This window comes from Manihot esculenta, chromosome 1, assembly GCF_001659605.2.
Source record: "Manihot esculenta cultivar AM560-2 chromosome 1, M.esculenta_v8, whole genome shotgun sequence".
In the NCBI taxonomy this organism is placed as follows: domain Eukaryota; kingdom Viridiplantae; phylum Streptophyta; class Magnoliopsida; order Malpighiales; family Euphorbiaceae; genus Manihot; species Manihot esculenta.
Genome location: NC_035161.2, coordinates 32,565,931 through 32,580,109, shown reverse-complemented (window position 1 = coordinate 32,580,109; position 14,179 = coordinate 32,565,931). Strand labels below are relative to the sequence as shown.

The following is a 14,179-nucleotide window of genomic DNA, read 5'->3' as shown; positions in this document are numbered from 1 at the left end:
ATTTTTTAAAAGTGTGATTATTTTTTCTTAATTTAATAACTTTTCATAAAATAATTACCATACAATTAAATTACAAAAATTGGATAAATTAATCAAAATTTAAAAATTTTTGCTTATTTAATTTTTAGAACATTTTAATTATAATTTTTCTAATAAACTGGGCGGGGATCTTTCCACGTATATATATTCTGATTGAAAATGGGGTTTATGGCGGCTGAATCATTCGTTCGCGCATGAGATGAGAAGGAGCTCTCACGGCCTTACCCAAAACCCTAGTTGCCAAATACTAACCAAAAACCCAATCCAATGTCCTGCTACTCCACTATTTTCCAGTCATCTATTAGAACCTCAAGGAATATGGCTATGAGAACAACCACAGCCTCTCTTCATTTTCATTTCCATAGACCTCCATCGAAAACGTTTAGGCACCCAATTCTATTTCCATTAGCATCTTTTGTTTCCTTCACTAATCCCCAAATTGTTGCTTCTAAGGCTGCTTTGTTTTCGCCCCTGGATTTTAAGCATCGGGGGACAGTTAGGTGTACTGGTGCTTTTTGTTTTTTAGATTGCAGGACCAGTGCTTTGCCCGTCTCTTGTCTGCAAAACACGAATTATGGACGATTTGCATATCATGAGGTTTCTAGTGATGATTCGGACCGTGAATTTGGGTCTCCTTCCCAGCAGTCATTGGTTGGTTACTTTTTTTTCTTCTTCTTCATTACGCAGACCCCATTTCTTGAAATGTTTATTGTTCTTGTTATTTAGTTCTTTAGAGGATTGGAGATTATGAATTATGACAATTCGAATAGTGGGGTTTTTGTCAGTGGTCTTTGTTCTAAACGGAGAGTATTCTTGAAACTAGTTTCAAGTGAAGAAAACCTGTCATTGAATTTTTTCACATAATGAAAACAAAAGTTAATAGCTTTAGTTTTTTAGAATGCTAAAATATAGGATATATCTTTCATATTTGTTTATGAAATATATCTCAATTTGTTATATCTTCCCCCCCAAATATGGGAGTTTGATAGGGTTTCATATGTTTTCAATAATAATCTTCGCATTATCTTTTCTTATAATCAATTTGGAAGCATTTGTTGTTTTTTTGAGATCAACTTGAGTGGTAAACTATACTCATGCAACCTGAAATTTTTGCCTGATCGATAGCGACAGTGTAAGACGCTTTCTATGGTGACTGTTTTTAGCTCAATTTGTTTGTATATTGTTGTTATTACCATTAAATGATAAATTATTGATTCTTTCAATGGTGATCTTTTGCAAAGTAGGAAATGCTGTGGTTAATGAAGTAACTTTAGATTTTCCTATGGTGATGTAACTGGGGATGCTAGTGTTATGCCTTTGGGATGCTAGTGACATTTTAAATCATTGTTGATGTGTTATATACTTTTGTTGTAATTATGAGCTTGTTTATTCTACTCATCGATATGTGCTGTTTTTCTTTCTACATGAAAAATGTAGAAATCTCATGGATGCAACTTTCTTTGGTGTGCATTTGCATTATTGGTGCTTTTTAGACTGGTTCCACCCTTGACAACGTTGATGATTGGAGATGGAAGTTAACAATGCTACTCCGCAACAAAGATGAGCAAGAAGTTGTTTCGAGGGAGAAAAAGGATAGGCGGGATTTTGAACATCTGTCAGAATTGGCAAATCGAATGGGTTTGCATAGGTATTTCTAATTTTTGTTAGAGCTTGGTAGGAATTTGCTGTCTGGTATTATTATTATTTAAAAATCTTTCCGAGAGTCTTGCTTGGAACACATTTGAAGTTTGTTGTAAGATAGTTTGGAATGTAATTTTCTTTTCTGTTTTCGCAGCCGTCAGTATTCAAGAGTTGTTGTCTTCAGTAAAGTGCCTCTGCCAAATTACAGACCTGATTTGGATGACAAGCGGCCCCAGAGAGAGGTATTCTCTTTAATCCTTTGTTTTTATTTCTTACTTTCTTCAATGTAGGTTAGGATGCATTTGAACAAAGGTATGTATTGATATTGTTTAAGCATTTATGTTGAGAACTTGCACAAATACTCCTCATATGATTAAAAAGAGATGGGCAGCTATCCTTCTTAAGACTGATTGAAGTTGATGCATATTTCTCGAGGACACTAATAATGCTCTTAAGAACCTACAGGTGATATTGCCTTTTGGACTGCAAAGAGAAGTAGATGCCTATCTCAATGCTTACCTTTCCAAAAAGTCCATGAAAAGGGGAAACTTTTCTGCTAATTCATTGTCAAGTTTAAGTGGTGGAAATATGGCCATGAATGAAGGATTTTGTGAGCAGCCAGAGCCGTTGTTACGGAACAATGTTGTCATGGAGAAAATTATCGGCCGGAAAAGTTTGCAACTGCGAAATAAGCAACAAGAATGGCAGGTACATTTTATCCTCACAAGTTCTATGAAGATATTTTTTGTAGTAGATTTCCTCAGTCATTTGTGTATGTTTGCCTCTGTTTTGTGTTAACATTTGGGCCTATTTGTAATGTTGCTTTTGGCTGTTACTGTCTCATAGTTAAAAGCTATTATATCGTTGCGACCTTTTTTTTGGTAATATCTTAAAGAGCAAAATCGGCAGCTATAATAAGTGAAAATCCTAACCATGGTTTGTACTTGTTTCATCAGTCTAGTATTCAGTTATACGTTTTTAACCATCTGATAAAATAAACCGGAAACCAAAAACAGCATGGATATCAACTAGTTCCTTAAAGTACTTTAGAAAGTTATTCATAGGTGTAGGTCATCTGGTATGTCTATGTTTTAACTATTACTATTGGTACATCTCTTCCCACTGGATGGAATTTTCTCTATATGTGTTTGTTCTTTTTTATGAGCTGGCTTTTAACTTCCCTTTACTATGACGTTTAAATGCTGCCATCCTAAATATTAATTGATCCATAGGAATCTCCTGATGGCCAAAAGATGAATGAATTTCGCCGAAGCCTTCCTGCATACAAAGAAAGGGATGCACTACTAAAGGTGATTTCGGAAAATCAGGTAATGTTGGTTGTTTTCCTTGATTTTTCTTGACTTCTCTTTGCTTCTTAATTTGTGGTTTTGAAATCGCTAGGAACTGGCTCACCCCATGGTCTTGGTAAAAATAACTTGAATTCTTACCTTAAATGACAATTTCAAATCTGTTTAACTGAGATATTTGTTTATTTCCTTTGGTAAATTTGTTTCTTGGGAATCTTAGTTTTATTTGGCAACTTCTTTTTTATTTGATTTTAGCCTGACACTATTTAAATGGTTTTAATGTCTATACTTGCTAACTATGGAAAGTTAGACCTGTTACACATGCCATATTTGATTGGTTAAGAAATTAAATAAATAGTGTGGAAAAATAAAATATTGGAGATAAAAGGATTAAACATAAAAACTGGAAAAGAAAAATTAGTATTCCTCAAAGATAACTCTCTTTTATCTTTGACCTTGCAATTCTGAAGCTTCCTTGGCACTGAATTCTTGCCTTTTCTTCCTTCTCTTAAAAGCAACTCAATAATAACCTGTTTGCAATTTTTCTCATTATTCTTCAAAAGATCTCAAATATCACAATAGGAAACTCAATCTAGATTTTCTAATACTCCCATTATATAATTTGCAAGTCAGCTAAGGGGAGAGGTGGCAGTGAGTGAACCAGAAAGGTGGTCCAGGTGGAGTGGGATTGGGACAGTTGAGGTCGGATTCTTCGTTGAATTTGAGGAAGGTTTAGATGATGGTCACATACCAGGTTGCAATGCCATTTGTAAAATTTCCCTGCCCCAAATCCTCATAGATTATTAAGGATAAAACATTTATGGCTTGCTTTTGTTTGTCTAATTGCATGTTATGTATTGAGTTTTTAGGGCTTCAGAGGTTGGGAGAGAAATTGATGGGCTGAGTTTGGGGTGCATATGTGCATGAGAGAGAGAGGAGAGAGTTTCTTAGAGTTGATGCTGAGAGACAACATTCGGTTTTTGCTGTTACTAGTAATCTACAATTCACATTCAATAGGGATTGAATTATCAAACCAATATGGTCTTATGGATTATTTTACTCCAATAGAGGTCTTTATTTCCTACCCATTCACAAGCACCACACCAAGCAAATAGGAAAAACCTTTCATTCTAAATCATTCTCCTGCTGTCAATATTTTGATCCTCATAATTGTATGTTTTTTAAAGCGTCATAGAAGAAAATGAAATAAATATAAAATGGAGAAGGGGATATATTTTTCAGAACCTTATCATGCTCAAGATATTTCTTTTCTACTTTGCTAGGTGGATTGGTCTAAACTATGCTTGTAATGGGTATTTAAAGTGCAGAAACTATTACAAATAGAGTATGAACATAAATGATTCAACATATAAAAAAAATTGCTATCTGTTGCAGGTGGTGATTGTCTCAGGTGAAACTGGTTGTGGTAAAACCACACAACTCCCTCAATACATACTAGAATCTGAGATTGAAGCTGCTCGTGGAGCTGCTTGCAGTATCATATGTACTCAGCCTAGAAGGATATCTGCTATGGCTGTATCTGAAAGAGTTGCAGCAGAACGAGGAGAGAAACTGGGAGAATCAGTTAGTTTCTACCTTTTACATGATGAATGTTTCTCTACAAACATGAGATTGTCAATTATTTTGATTTCCACTGTCTGCTTCTCCTTTTAAAAGGTTGGTTACAAAGTTCGGCTGGAGGGAATAAAAGGAAGGGACACTCGCCTCCTCTTTTGCACTACTGGTGTACTATTGAGGAGATTACTTGTTGACAGGAGTTTGAATGGTGTAACCCATGTTATTGTTGATGAGATTCATGAACGTGGAATGAATGAAGGTTCAATTGGATTTAATTTGAGTTACTTGGTGAATGCTATCATCTTATTTGATATTTACTATGGTGTGTTTATTTGCTAGATTTCCTTCTTATCGTCCTGAGAGATCTCCTGCCTCGTCGGCCTGAGTTGAGGTTGATTCTGATGAGTGCAACCTTGAATGCTGAGCTTTTCTCATCCTACTTTGGTGGCGCTCCGACACTCCATATTCCAGTAAGTCTTATGTTGCTGTTATTGTTGCTTATGCAACCTTAACACTGTTAATTTTTCCTAGTATTATTCCCCTTTTAGCCATTGCAAAAGCACACTGTGGTATTTCTGGAGAATATGTGAAACAGTGACAATCAAAGTAAAAGACATTTCCTTTGATTTATTAAGAAAGAGGTAAATACCATGGTTTAATATGGGATTCTGTAAATATTCCGTTCTAAAACAATGGAGAAAGTTGGAACAATTGGGATTTATCGACTTTCATTAATAACTATGAATATGAATATTCATTTGGAACATAACTCTCCATGCTAAAAGTTCTTATAGTTTATAAAGGATACCATGATGGTCTCCCTTGAGAATTTATATCCCTTTAATTTTGCTTTGCTTCTTGACTGGATAAGCTTGTTTTACTACTATATCTATTTTCATGTCTACTTGCTGAGTTTTCATCACAATGTAGTGTAACTTTTGAACTCCAGGTTGAAAAGTTCACTTATTACAAGTACGATCTATTGAAAGTGCTTTTATATCTTAGTGTGGAATATGTGACTGCTTTCAAACTGGCTTTGCATGAAAAGATGAGACTATTTCCCCTCTCTCATCATACTGTATTGAATTGAAGTGACCTGCATAGTCTGAGAATTGTTTGAGCATTCTTGTTGTTGCCTTGTTAGGATTTTCAAACGGAGTTGGAGAGTTGCTATCTTTACACTTCCTTTGGTTAACATGATAAGGGTAACAGGTGGATGCTCATGGGGGGATGCATTCTTGTCTGAAAACTTTAAATTTCTGTATGAGTCATTGTATTTCCTGAAGTGTAAATGCTTCTAGCTCTTTAGGTAATTTGCTTAATTTTCATATTTAGAATATGTCTGTTACCGGGTTTGTGCTTTGGTTTCATCTGCTTCTTTCCTTTGAGGAATTCGTTTGATCCCAAAACAGAAAGAAAAAAAATACGTGAACTACTAGCCGATCAGACTTACCAACACTTGGGATGGGGATGGTGTTCTATTTTCAGGGTTTTACGTATCCAGTCCGAGCACATTTTCTTGAGGATATCCTAGAAATCACTGGTTACCGGTTGACTCCATATAACCAGATTGATGATTATGGTCAAGATAAGGTTTGGAAAATGCAAAAACAAACTCAAGCTTTCAGAAAGAGGAAGAGCCAGATTGCTTCTGCTGTTGAGGTTAAAAACAAGCGCTAATTCTTGTTTTTGTGATTTTGGTTCTCTTTCCTCCTCGCCTTCACCTTTTAACTTTTTGCAGGATGCACTTGAAGCTGCCAACTTTAGGGGCTACAGGTTACGTACCCAAGAGTCTTTGTCGTGTTGGAATCCAGATTCAATTGGTTTTAATCTCATTGAGCATGTGCTTTGTCACATAGTCAAGAAAGAGAGGCCTGGTGCTGTGTTGGTTTTTATGACTGGTTGGGATGACATAAATTCTTTGAAGGATCAGCTAGCAAGTCATCCTATCTTGGGTGATTCTAGCAAAGTATTGCTACTTGCTTGTCATGGTTCTATGGCCAGCTCTGAGCAGGTCACTTTCTTTGTCAATGTTTTTGTGTATTTTGAAGTAACAAATAAGTAATCCAACTTCTCCTGCATTTCTTCTTTTTCTATTTTTTCCCCCTTATTTATTTAACAGATTTAGTTATTTGCTTTTAATCTTTTCTCATGATTTGTGTAAACTGTAGAGATATTTGAAGAATTTCTCAGGTTTATGCATAATGACTATATTCTCTGATCCTTTTTCTGTTATCCATGTTCAGAGGTTAATATTTGATAAGCCCGAAGATGGAGTACGGAAAATTGTTCTTGCTACTAATATGGCTGAGACTAGTATTACCATCAATGACGTGGTCTTTGTGGTTGACTGTGGGAAGGCAAAGGAGACATCATATGATGCACTAAACAATACTCCTTGTTTGATTCCATCATGGATCTCAAAGGCTGCAGCACGTCAAGTACGTTCTCTTTTCATGAAATGATTATCTTCTTTGAGATATTTAAAACAAATATATGACCAAACTTTGTTTTCTTTTCCAAGGATCTACTAGTGTCAAGAATTATGTAATGATCATCAATGGTTAATTTTTCTACCCACATCTCACAGTTTAAATGTGCATCCTATTTATTTGCAACAGCTGGCACCTGGCAGGTTAAGATATTAGGAATTACAATTGGTTTTGCATTTAGTCAGAGCACAAAAGATTAGTTCACACAACCGAAAGATTTTGTACAGATTGTTTGTTATTTGATTATGGCTGACAAAAGGGATTTTAGAATTGAAATATATAAATAGCTGCAAAATTGAAGGGAGGTGATTATGCTATATAGTGGAAGTTCATACTGCAAACTGATAAAACAGTCTCAGGTGTTAATTTGAAATATTTTCCTCCATTTTTATGGGAATTTGGTAGGATATAAGAAAAATCAAATTTTATGTCAATTTTGTAATATACTTGCTTAATAGTTTCAAATTGGTTGTGTGCAATTTTTTGTGTTCATTGTTCCATGTTTCAGTATTGCATTGGCTTATGACAATACTGAGCATGAAAAATTCTTCTTATTTTCCAGATGCTTGCTGCATCTTTGTCTAACTGTCTGTCAATTTAATTGATTTGTAGCACTGTTAGCGCAAGATTTTTGCGGTTTCTCCTGGACCATTCTTTTTAATATTGCACTTAAAGAGTTTAAATGGTTAAATGGTTTATGATGATGCTCCTCATATGTTCTCAATTTTATATAATTTTTAATTTTTTTTAAATAGAGGAGAGGAAGAGCTGGTCGTGTTCAACCTGGCGAGTGTTATCATCTCTATCCCAGATGCGTATATGATGCTTTTGCTGATTATCAACCACCAGAACTTTTAAGGACACCATTGCAGTCTTTGTGCTTGCAAATCAAGAGTCTCCAACTTGGTAGTATATCAGAGTTCCTTTCTAGGGCATTGCAACCACCAGAACCTCTATCGGTAATTCATAAATTTGTTTTCAAAAATTTGTTGCATTACTCCATTCTTTTGCTTGTTTGTAAATGCTTCACATACTTTTATTTTTTTCACTACAAGGGTCCTCTATATTTATTTTTCCACCATTGATTTGTTTCTCGAAATGCTAATTTTCTGAATATGACTTTATCGTAGGTTCAAAATGCTGTTGAATATTTGAAAGTGATAGGAGCTTTGGATGAGAATGAAAATCTAACAGTGCTAGGTGCAAAAATTATATTTTTTAATACATTCTACTTGTACTTTATTTTTAAGTTGTTTTAAGATGGTGATACTGTTTGTGTTTGAGAGAGAATTTTAAATAGTGATGATTGCTTTTCAGGACGCCACTTGTCGATACTTCCAGTTGAGCCTAAGCTTGGGAAAATGCTCATATTAGGGGCCATTTTCAACTGTCTAGGTCCTGTAATGACTGTTGTTGCTGGTCTTAGTGTCAGAGATCCATTTTTGATGCCATTTGACAAGAAGGATGTAAGTCTGCTGCATGAATATCTATCGTATTTATACTTCTTATGTGTCACCCCTTTTGTTTTTACAGCTATCCAACTAACTAACAGCTCTCACAGCTAACACCTCAACACACTGCTATTGGCCAAACTAACATCTGCCTCTTCTCCATTGGCCACTTGCCTTTACATCACAACAGTTTGCTTCAAAATTAGAGTGGTGGCCTCTTGTACAACACTTAAAATTAGCCAAAACTATATTAATTTTTACTTGACCATTTCCTGACCTCCTTAATTAGCTGGCATGGTTGTAACTCAGCCAAATGTTTGCTTAAACTACTAGGCCCTGTAAGCCACATTAAAGATCCTGATGTAAACTGGACCCAGCTAGACTTCATAAGTTCGTCAAATTTTTGCCGACTCTACTAGGCCCTATTAAACCATAATAAAGAAAAAAAAAATATCATTATGTGAATAGGACCCAGCTGCTTCAAAAGTTTGCTAAACTATGATCACCATGACAAACTGACAACTATTGAGGCTGGCCTATTGTTGTTAATGTTCATACTGTAAGTACTGGCTGTATATTTTCTGGTACTTTTAGAAGGGTCATAATTCTAGTTAGAGTAAAGTTTGATGACTTATTGGTCTTTGTCCTACATTGCATATGACATCTTGGTTTTTTTAAAAAGTTGTATATACATTTATGTTTTGTGTATATAACAGAAACATAGATGCACTCACAGGCTTAGTCTGGTGGTAAGTGCATTTGAGTAAATTTGAAAGGTCTCGGGTTCTACTCCCCCAATTCCCAATTCCCATTTCAAAAAAAAAAAAAAAAAAACAGAAACATAGATACCAACCTGCAACAAATGTACTTGAAATCTTCAATGAACATTCAAAATTTCAAATGACTTTCAGTTTATAAAGCCCATATATTCAAACAAGTCTATGATGAACAAGATTCCTAAAATTCACAAGTTTCTAAGCTCCCCGCCCCCCCCCAACCACCAGCTGCCCCCTAGTTCCCGACCCCACTCTCTTTCTTTTCTTGAGTTCTATGTGTTATTTAACTTTAGAATTCAAGATTTGTTGCTGGATGGGCACAGTTGTAACTTTTTTGCATGTTGTTTATTAATTTATTTATTTATCATCTAAGGGGTGCTTAGTATTTAGCTTTCTGTTCTGAGTCCTAAAATAAGTACTAATCTGAGTACCCCTGGATTCAGACTTCAGATTTTGTTGAGTCTAAATCATTGTTTCAAATAATGGCTGTAGCATCCTGGATATCAACAAAATTTTCCTCTGGCAATACAGCTTGGTGTGAAATGAGACTGATTTTGAAATCACAGTTGTCCTATGTCAAAAACAGTAAAAAGACAACAAAACTCCAGTCCTTTAGGATATCACGTACCTGGCAGGGAAGAGAAAAACATCTGTCTCATTCACACAAGTCACTACATGAAAAAACCAGTAATTATACCAATCAATTCTAATGTTCACAAAGAAGTATGAATAGGCATACAACAGAATCCTAATTAAAGAGGAAAAAGCACAAAATCAGCGAGAGATTAAATCAAGAATACAGGATATTCACAACATCTAGGCTAAATAATAGTAGAAAATCTTGAATTCTAGCACTGCACAACATTTCATTTCATTCTCCACTTCTCTTCCATCCTCGTGATTTGTATTTCTGGAGGCTTTTTTTATTGGATTTGAAGGTTGATGCTGATACTTGTCAATTTCTAGATAAACAGTGGGATGTCAGGATTATGCATGGTTATTAGAGCCTTTTTTTTTTTACCAAAAAAAAAACCAGAGCTTTTTGTAAAAATAAATTTGATGGTGAATTGTGAAGCAAATCTAACTTAAGATATGTATTTTGGAATCCTCCTTGAAGAAATAGAAGCTGGCTTATTCATTATATTATCAGTGTTTGTTATTCTTGTAGCTGTTCTTGTTAATTTGGGGTTTAGCCCTTTTTTTCCTTTCAAGGGTAATGAGGAATTATTCAATTAATTTGTTAATACTAATTGGCATAATTGTTAAGAACTCTTCAGGTTCTATCACTAAATAATATTTTTGTTGGCTTGATTAAAGATGGAGTGGATTTAGTATTATGATGATTTGTGATTGACATGATGTTCACATCAAATGTAATTTGTAACTGAATTTCATTTCAACATTGTAAATGAAGATTTCATATTTGGCATCTCTTGTGTGTTCGTGGAATTCATGTTCTTTTGCTTGTACTGGTTGTATAGTTGTGGTTATTGATCTAACTATATCTTTTTGACTTCAGCTTGCTGAGTCTGCCAAAGCACAGTTCTCTGCTCGTGATTACAGTGACCATCTTGCGCTTGTCCGGGCATATGATGGTTGGAAGGATGCTGAAAGACAACAATCTGGTTATGAGTACTGTTGGCAAAATTTTCTTTCTGCACAGACTATGAAAGCCATTGATTCTCTTCGGAAGCAATTCTTTTGCTTGCTCAAGGATACTGGGCTCATTGATCTGAAAACAGAGGACTGCAACATGTGGAGCCATGATGAGCATCTTATTCGAGCGGTCATTTGTGCTGGCCTGTTCCCTGGGATATGCTCTGTGGTGGTAAGCATGGCAATTTTGCTTTGTTTCTAGTAACTGTGACACGTTCACTAAAAAAAAAATCCTTTTGTAGCAAATCATTTATTAAAAAAAATGAATAAGCTTAATAATAAAACAGAAAAAGAAATAATAGTAACGTGGTCCCATACTTCTATCATTATACCCATAATGATCGGCTATACTATTGCTATCCATAATGGAAAAGAACATCACCTATTTATATAACAGATCGTATGGTGGGTCATGAATTAGGAGAACTGACACCTACTCTAAATTTTCGGGGACATGCAAAAAATGATAATAAATCTCATCATTAATAGTACAACCCAATAGGGAGCAACCATATTTGTTCAATTTATCTCTCTCAACTTGGATGTCATGAGGAGGCCCTTGGAAAGTTTTAGAGTAAACAGTAGGTATTCACAAATCCTCTAGATGTAGGGCGCGTAGGGTTTTGAACCCAAATACATTACCCACAATAGAAGTACAATAGAAGTAAACATGTTATTAACAGAACTTTCAACAAAAAAGTCTAATAGGTAAGCTACACAAGCAATATATTGATTTTCTTTTCTAGAAACAGGCTCGAGGCCATAGCATGTGGAATCCCGTATGAATCAGCAAGGACCACCTTGCAAGGCTAAATACTCTTGGGTGACCAAGTAGTTTTGTTGGTCAGTTAATTAGTCACATTTTATTCATGAAATGAGTTGGATTGATATTAGTCTGGATACAACAAAATAATTCTATTAGATCTAATGTACTTTTTTTATCTAATAAGTATCTTGTGTCGTAGATTTAAGAAAAGAATTAATCTTCCTTGTCTTAATTTTTTCAAGCTCCAATAAGCAAAAAGAGTAATGCAAAGAGTTCTAGGGCTTTAATTGAAGTGGTAAAAGTGTTAAATGGATCTGGGTTTATATTTACCAATTAAGAGAGGAAGAAAGCAATAGAGCTTTTCTATTTATTGGAATATGACTGCTACCAGTATTCAGTAGCTAAGCACATTAGCTGATCCTTTTTGTTACTACAAAAATAGCAACTCGGCCTTAATTTCAAACTAGTTGGGGTCGGCTATGAATACTTTTTCACTGTTCAGCTCTGTTTGAGGATAGTTCTGCATCAATATTCAGCTTAACTTTTTCTTGTGATATAATAAAATTATGTGTTATTATTATGTAGAACAAGGAGAAGTCTATAGCATTGAAAACAATGGAGGATGGTCAAGTACTTCTGTACTCTGTAAGTTTCATATTTTAAATCACTTCTTCTCTGAAGGTATGTTTTAGTGAAGGACACCACAACATTTAAATATATCACTACTATTTTTTTGTTCTCATTGTGGATTGCAAACAACAGAATTCTGTGAATGCTGGGGTGCCCAAAATTCCATACCCATGGTTAGTATTTAATGAAAAAGTGAAAGTGAATTCAGTGTTTCTCCGGGATTCTACTGGCGTATCTGATTCTGTGTTGCTTTTATTTGGAGGAAACCTTTCAAGAGGTGGGCTGGTAAGTTAATTCAAATTTTGTTTCTTGATGGAATGATGCTTTCATCCACTGTTTTGTGTGATAATTTATGCTGAAGCTTTTAACTCATTTTTAATAGGATGGACACCTAAAAATGTTGGGAGGGTACTTGGAATTTTTTATGAAACCTGCCTTGGGAAATACATATTTAAGCTTGAGGAGAGAGCTTGAGGAGCTAATTCAGAAGAAAGTGAGTATTCTTTCTGTAAAAGCCTTTTTTTTTCTGATGATTAATGCTCTGACATCATAAATTATCGGATAGTTATTGCTTGTAACTGACAATCTTATAGTACACTACTTTTTCTTGCTCTCACTGTAGTCCTATTCTGATGCATTCTATAATTTGTTTCATTATTCTGGATAACTATTGCAGCTTCAAGACCCCAAGTTGGATATACAAGATGACAATAAGCTCTTGAGGGCATTAAGATTGCTTATTTCACGGGATCAATGTGAGGGTAAATTTGTATTTGCTCGCCAGCTGCCAGCACCTCCACAGAAGGCAACGAAAGATGTAACGACTGGCAAACAACCATATGATAATTCTAAAAATGAGCTACAAACTTTGCTTGTCAGGGCGGGACATGGAGCACCGTCCTATAAGACAAAGCAACTGAAAAACAATCAGTTTCGCTCTACAGTGATTTTTAATGGGTTGGACTTTGTAGGGCGGCCTTGCAGCAGTAAAAAACTTGCAGAAAAGGATGCTGCTGCTGAGGCTTTACTGTGGTTGAAGGGTGAGGTCCATTCATCTTCATCCTCCAGAGATATTAACCATGTGTCGATGCTTTTAAAGAAGAGTAAACGCAAAAGCAAAGACAAGACTCCGGTTCATGGTGGTAAATGGAGTTAAGGTGAAGCTAGAAGACAAAGGGATAGATTATCGAAGTTATTATTCACACGGGGAAGAAGCTAAGGTAAATGGATCTGACCCGTGCTTTCCAGCAAGAAGGAAAACAGCTTTTGATCCTTGCTGAAATTTTGATCGTTTGGAATGTGGGCCGAAACAAATCGTCCAGTTTTGGAGTCTGAAGCCAAAATGAATCTTAGAATTGAAAACCTAGGGCCATTTTCACAATACTTTGTCTTTGGAAGGCCATGAAACCTAACATGGAATGCTAAGTCCGAGCTTCAGCAGGGTCATTCGATGAGAACGGAAAATTGTCCATGCCTCGGGACAAAAATCTCACTGTTCTAACTCCATTGCTTCATCAAGTAATGAGTATCCGAAACATTATGTCATAGCATATAAAATGTACACTTCATTCATTAATGAATATTCCATCAACTTATGTAAATTGCTAAATGCAATACAGTAAAGTTCAATGAAAAAAAGCCTTTGACCTCTCCTGCTTCAGATGTCCAGGTTCAATAGCATGTGGGGATTCCAGAGAATTTACCTATGGACTATAGTTGCACGTTATTCATCCATCTTTTTATTGCTCTTACATTCTGTGTTTCTCCCTTTTGTCTCACTTTTTCCTTCCCTCTTTTTATCATCCAGTAACTGTTTACAGGTGCTCAGGATTTAACTCTGGTA

The 14,179-nt window shown here is 35.4% G+C and overlaps 1 protein-coding gene across 2 annotated transcripts; it reads left to right on the top strand.

Annotated features, from left to right (window-relative positions):
- Positions 1-201: 201 nt before the first annotated feature.
- LOC110601013 (DExH-box ATP-dependent RNA helicase DExH3) lies at positions 202-13,984 on the top strand. 2 transcript variants are annotated; one of them, XM_021737986.2, is made up of 19 exons: positions 202-690; positions 1,533-1,687; positions 1,835-1,922; positions 2,146-2,388; positions 2,913-3,008; positions 4,383-4,571; positions 4,665-4,824; positions 4,905-5,035; positions 6,054-6,227; positions 6,307-6,579; positions 6,812-7,006; positions 7,813-8,016; positions 8,188-8,257; positions 8,375-8,523; positions 10,804-11,112; positions 12,292-12,351; positions 12,469-12,621; positions 12,719-12,829; positions 13,013-13,984. In XM_021737986.2, exons 1-19 carry the CDS (start codon positions 307-309, stop codon positions 13,490-13,492), a joined length of 3,624 nt encoding a protein of 1,207 aa, XP_021593678.1. In that variant the 5' UTR covers positions 202-306; the 3' UTR covers positions 13,493-13,984. The 2 variants fall into 2 exon arrangements, with proteins under 2 accessions (XP_021593678.1, XP_021593687.1); XM_021737995.2 differs by having other exon boundaries at positions 1,477-1,687.
- Positions 13,985-14,179: the final 195 nt, after the last annotated feature.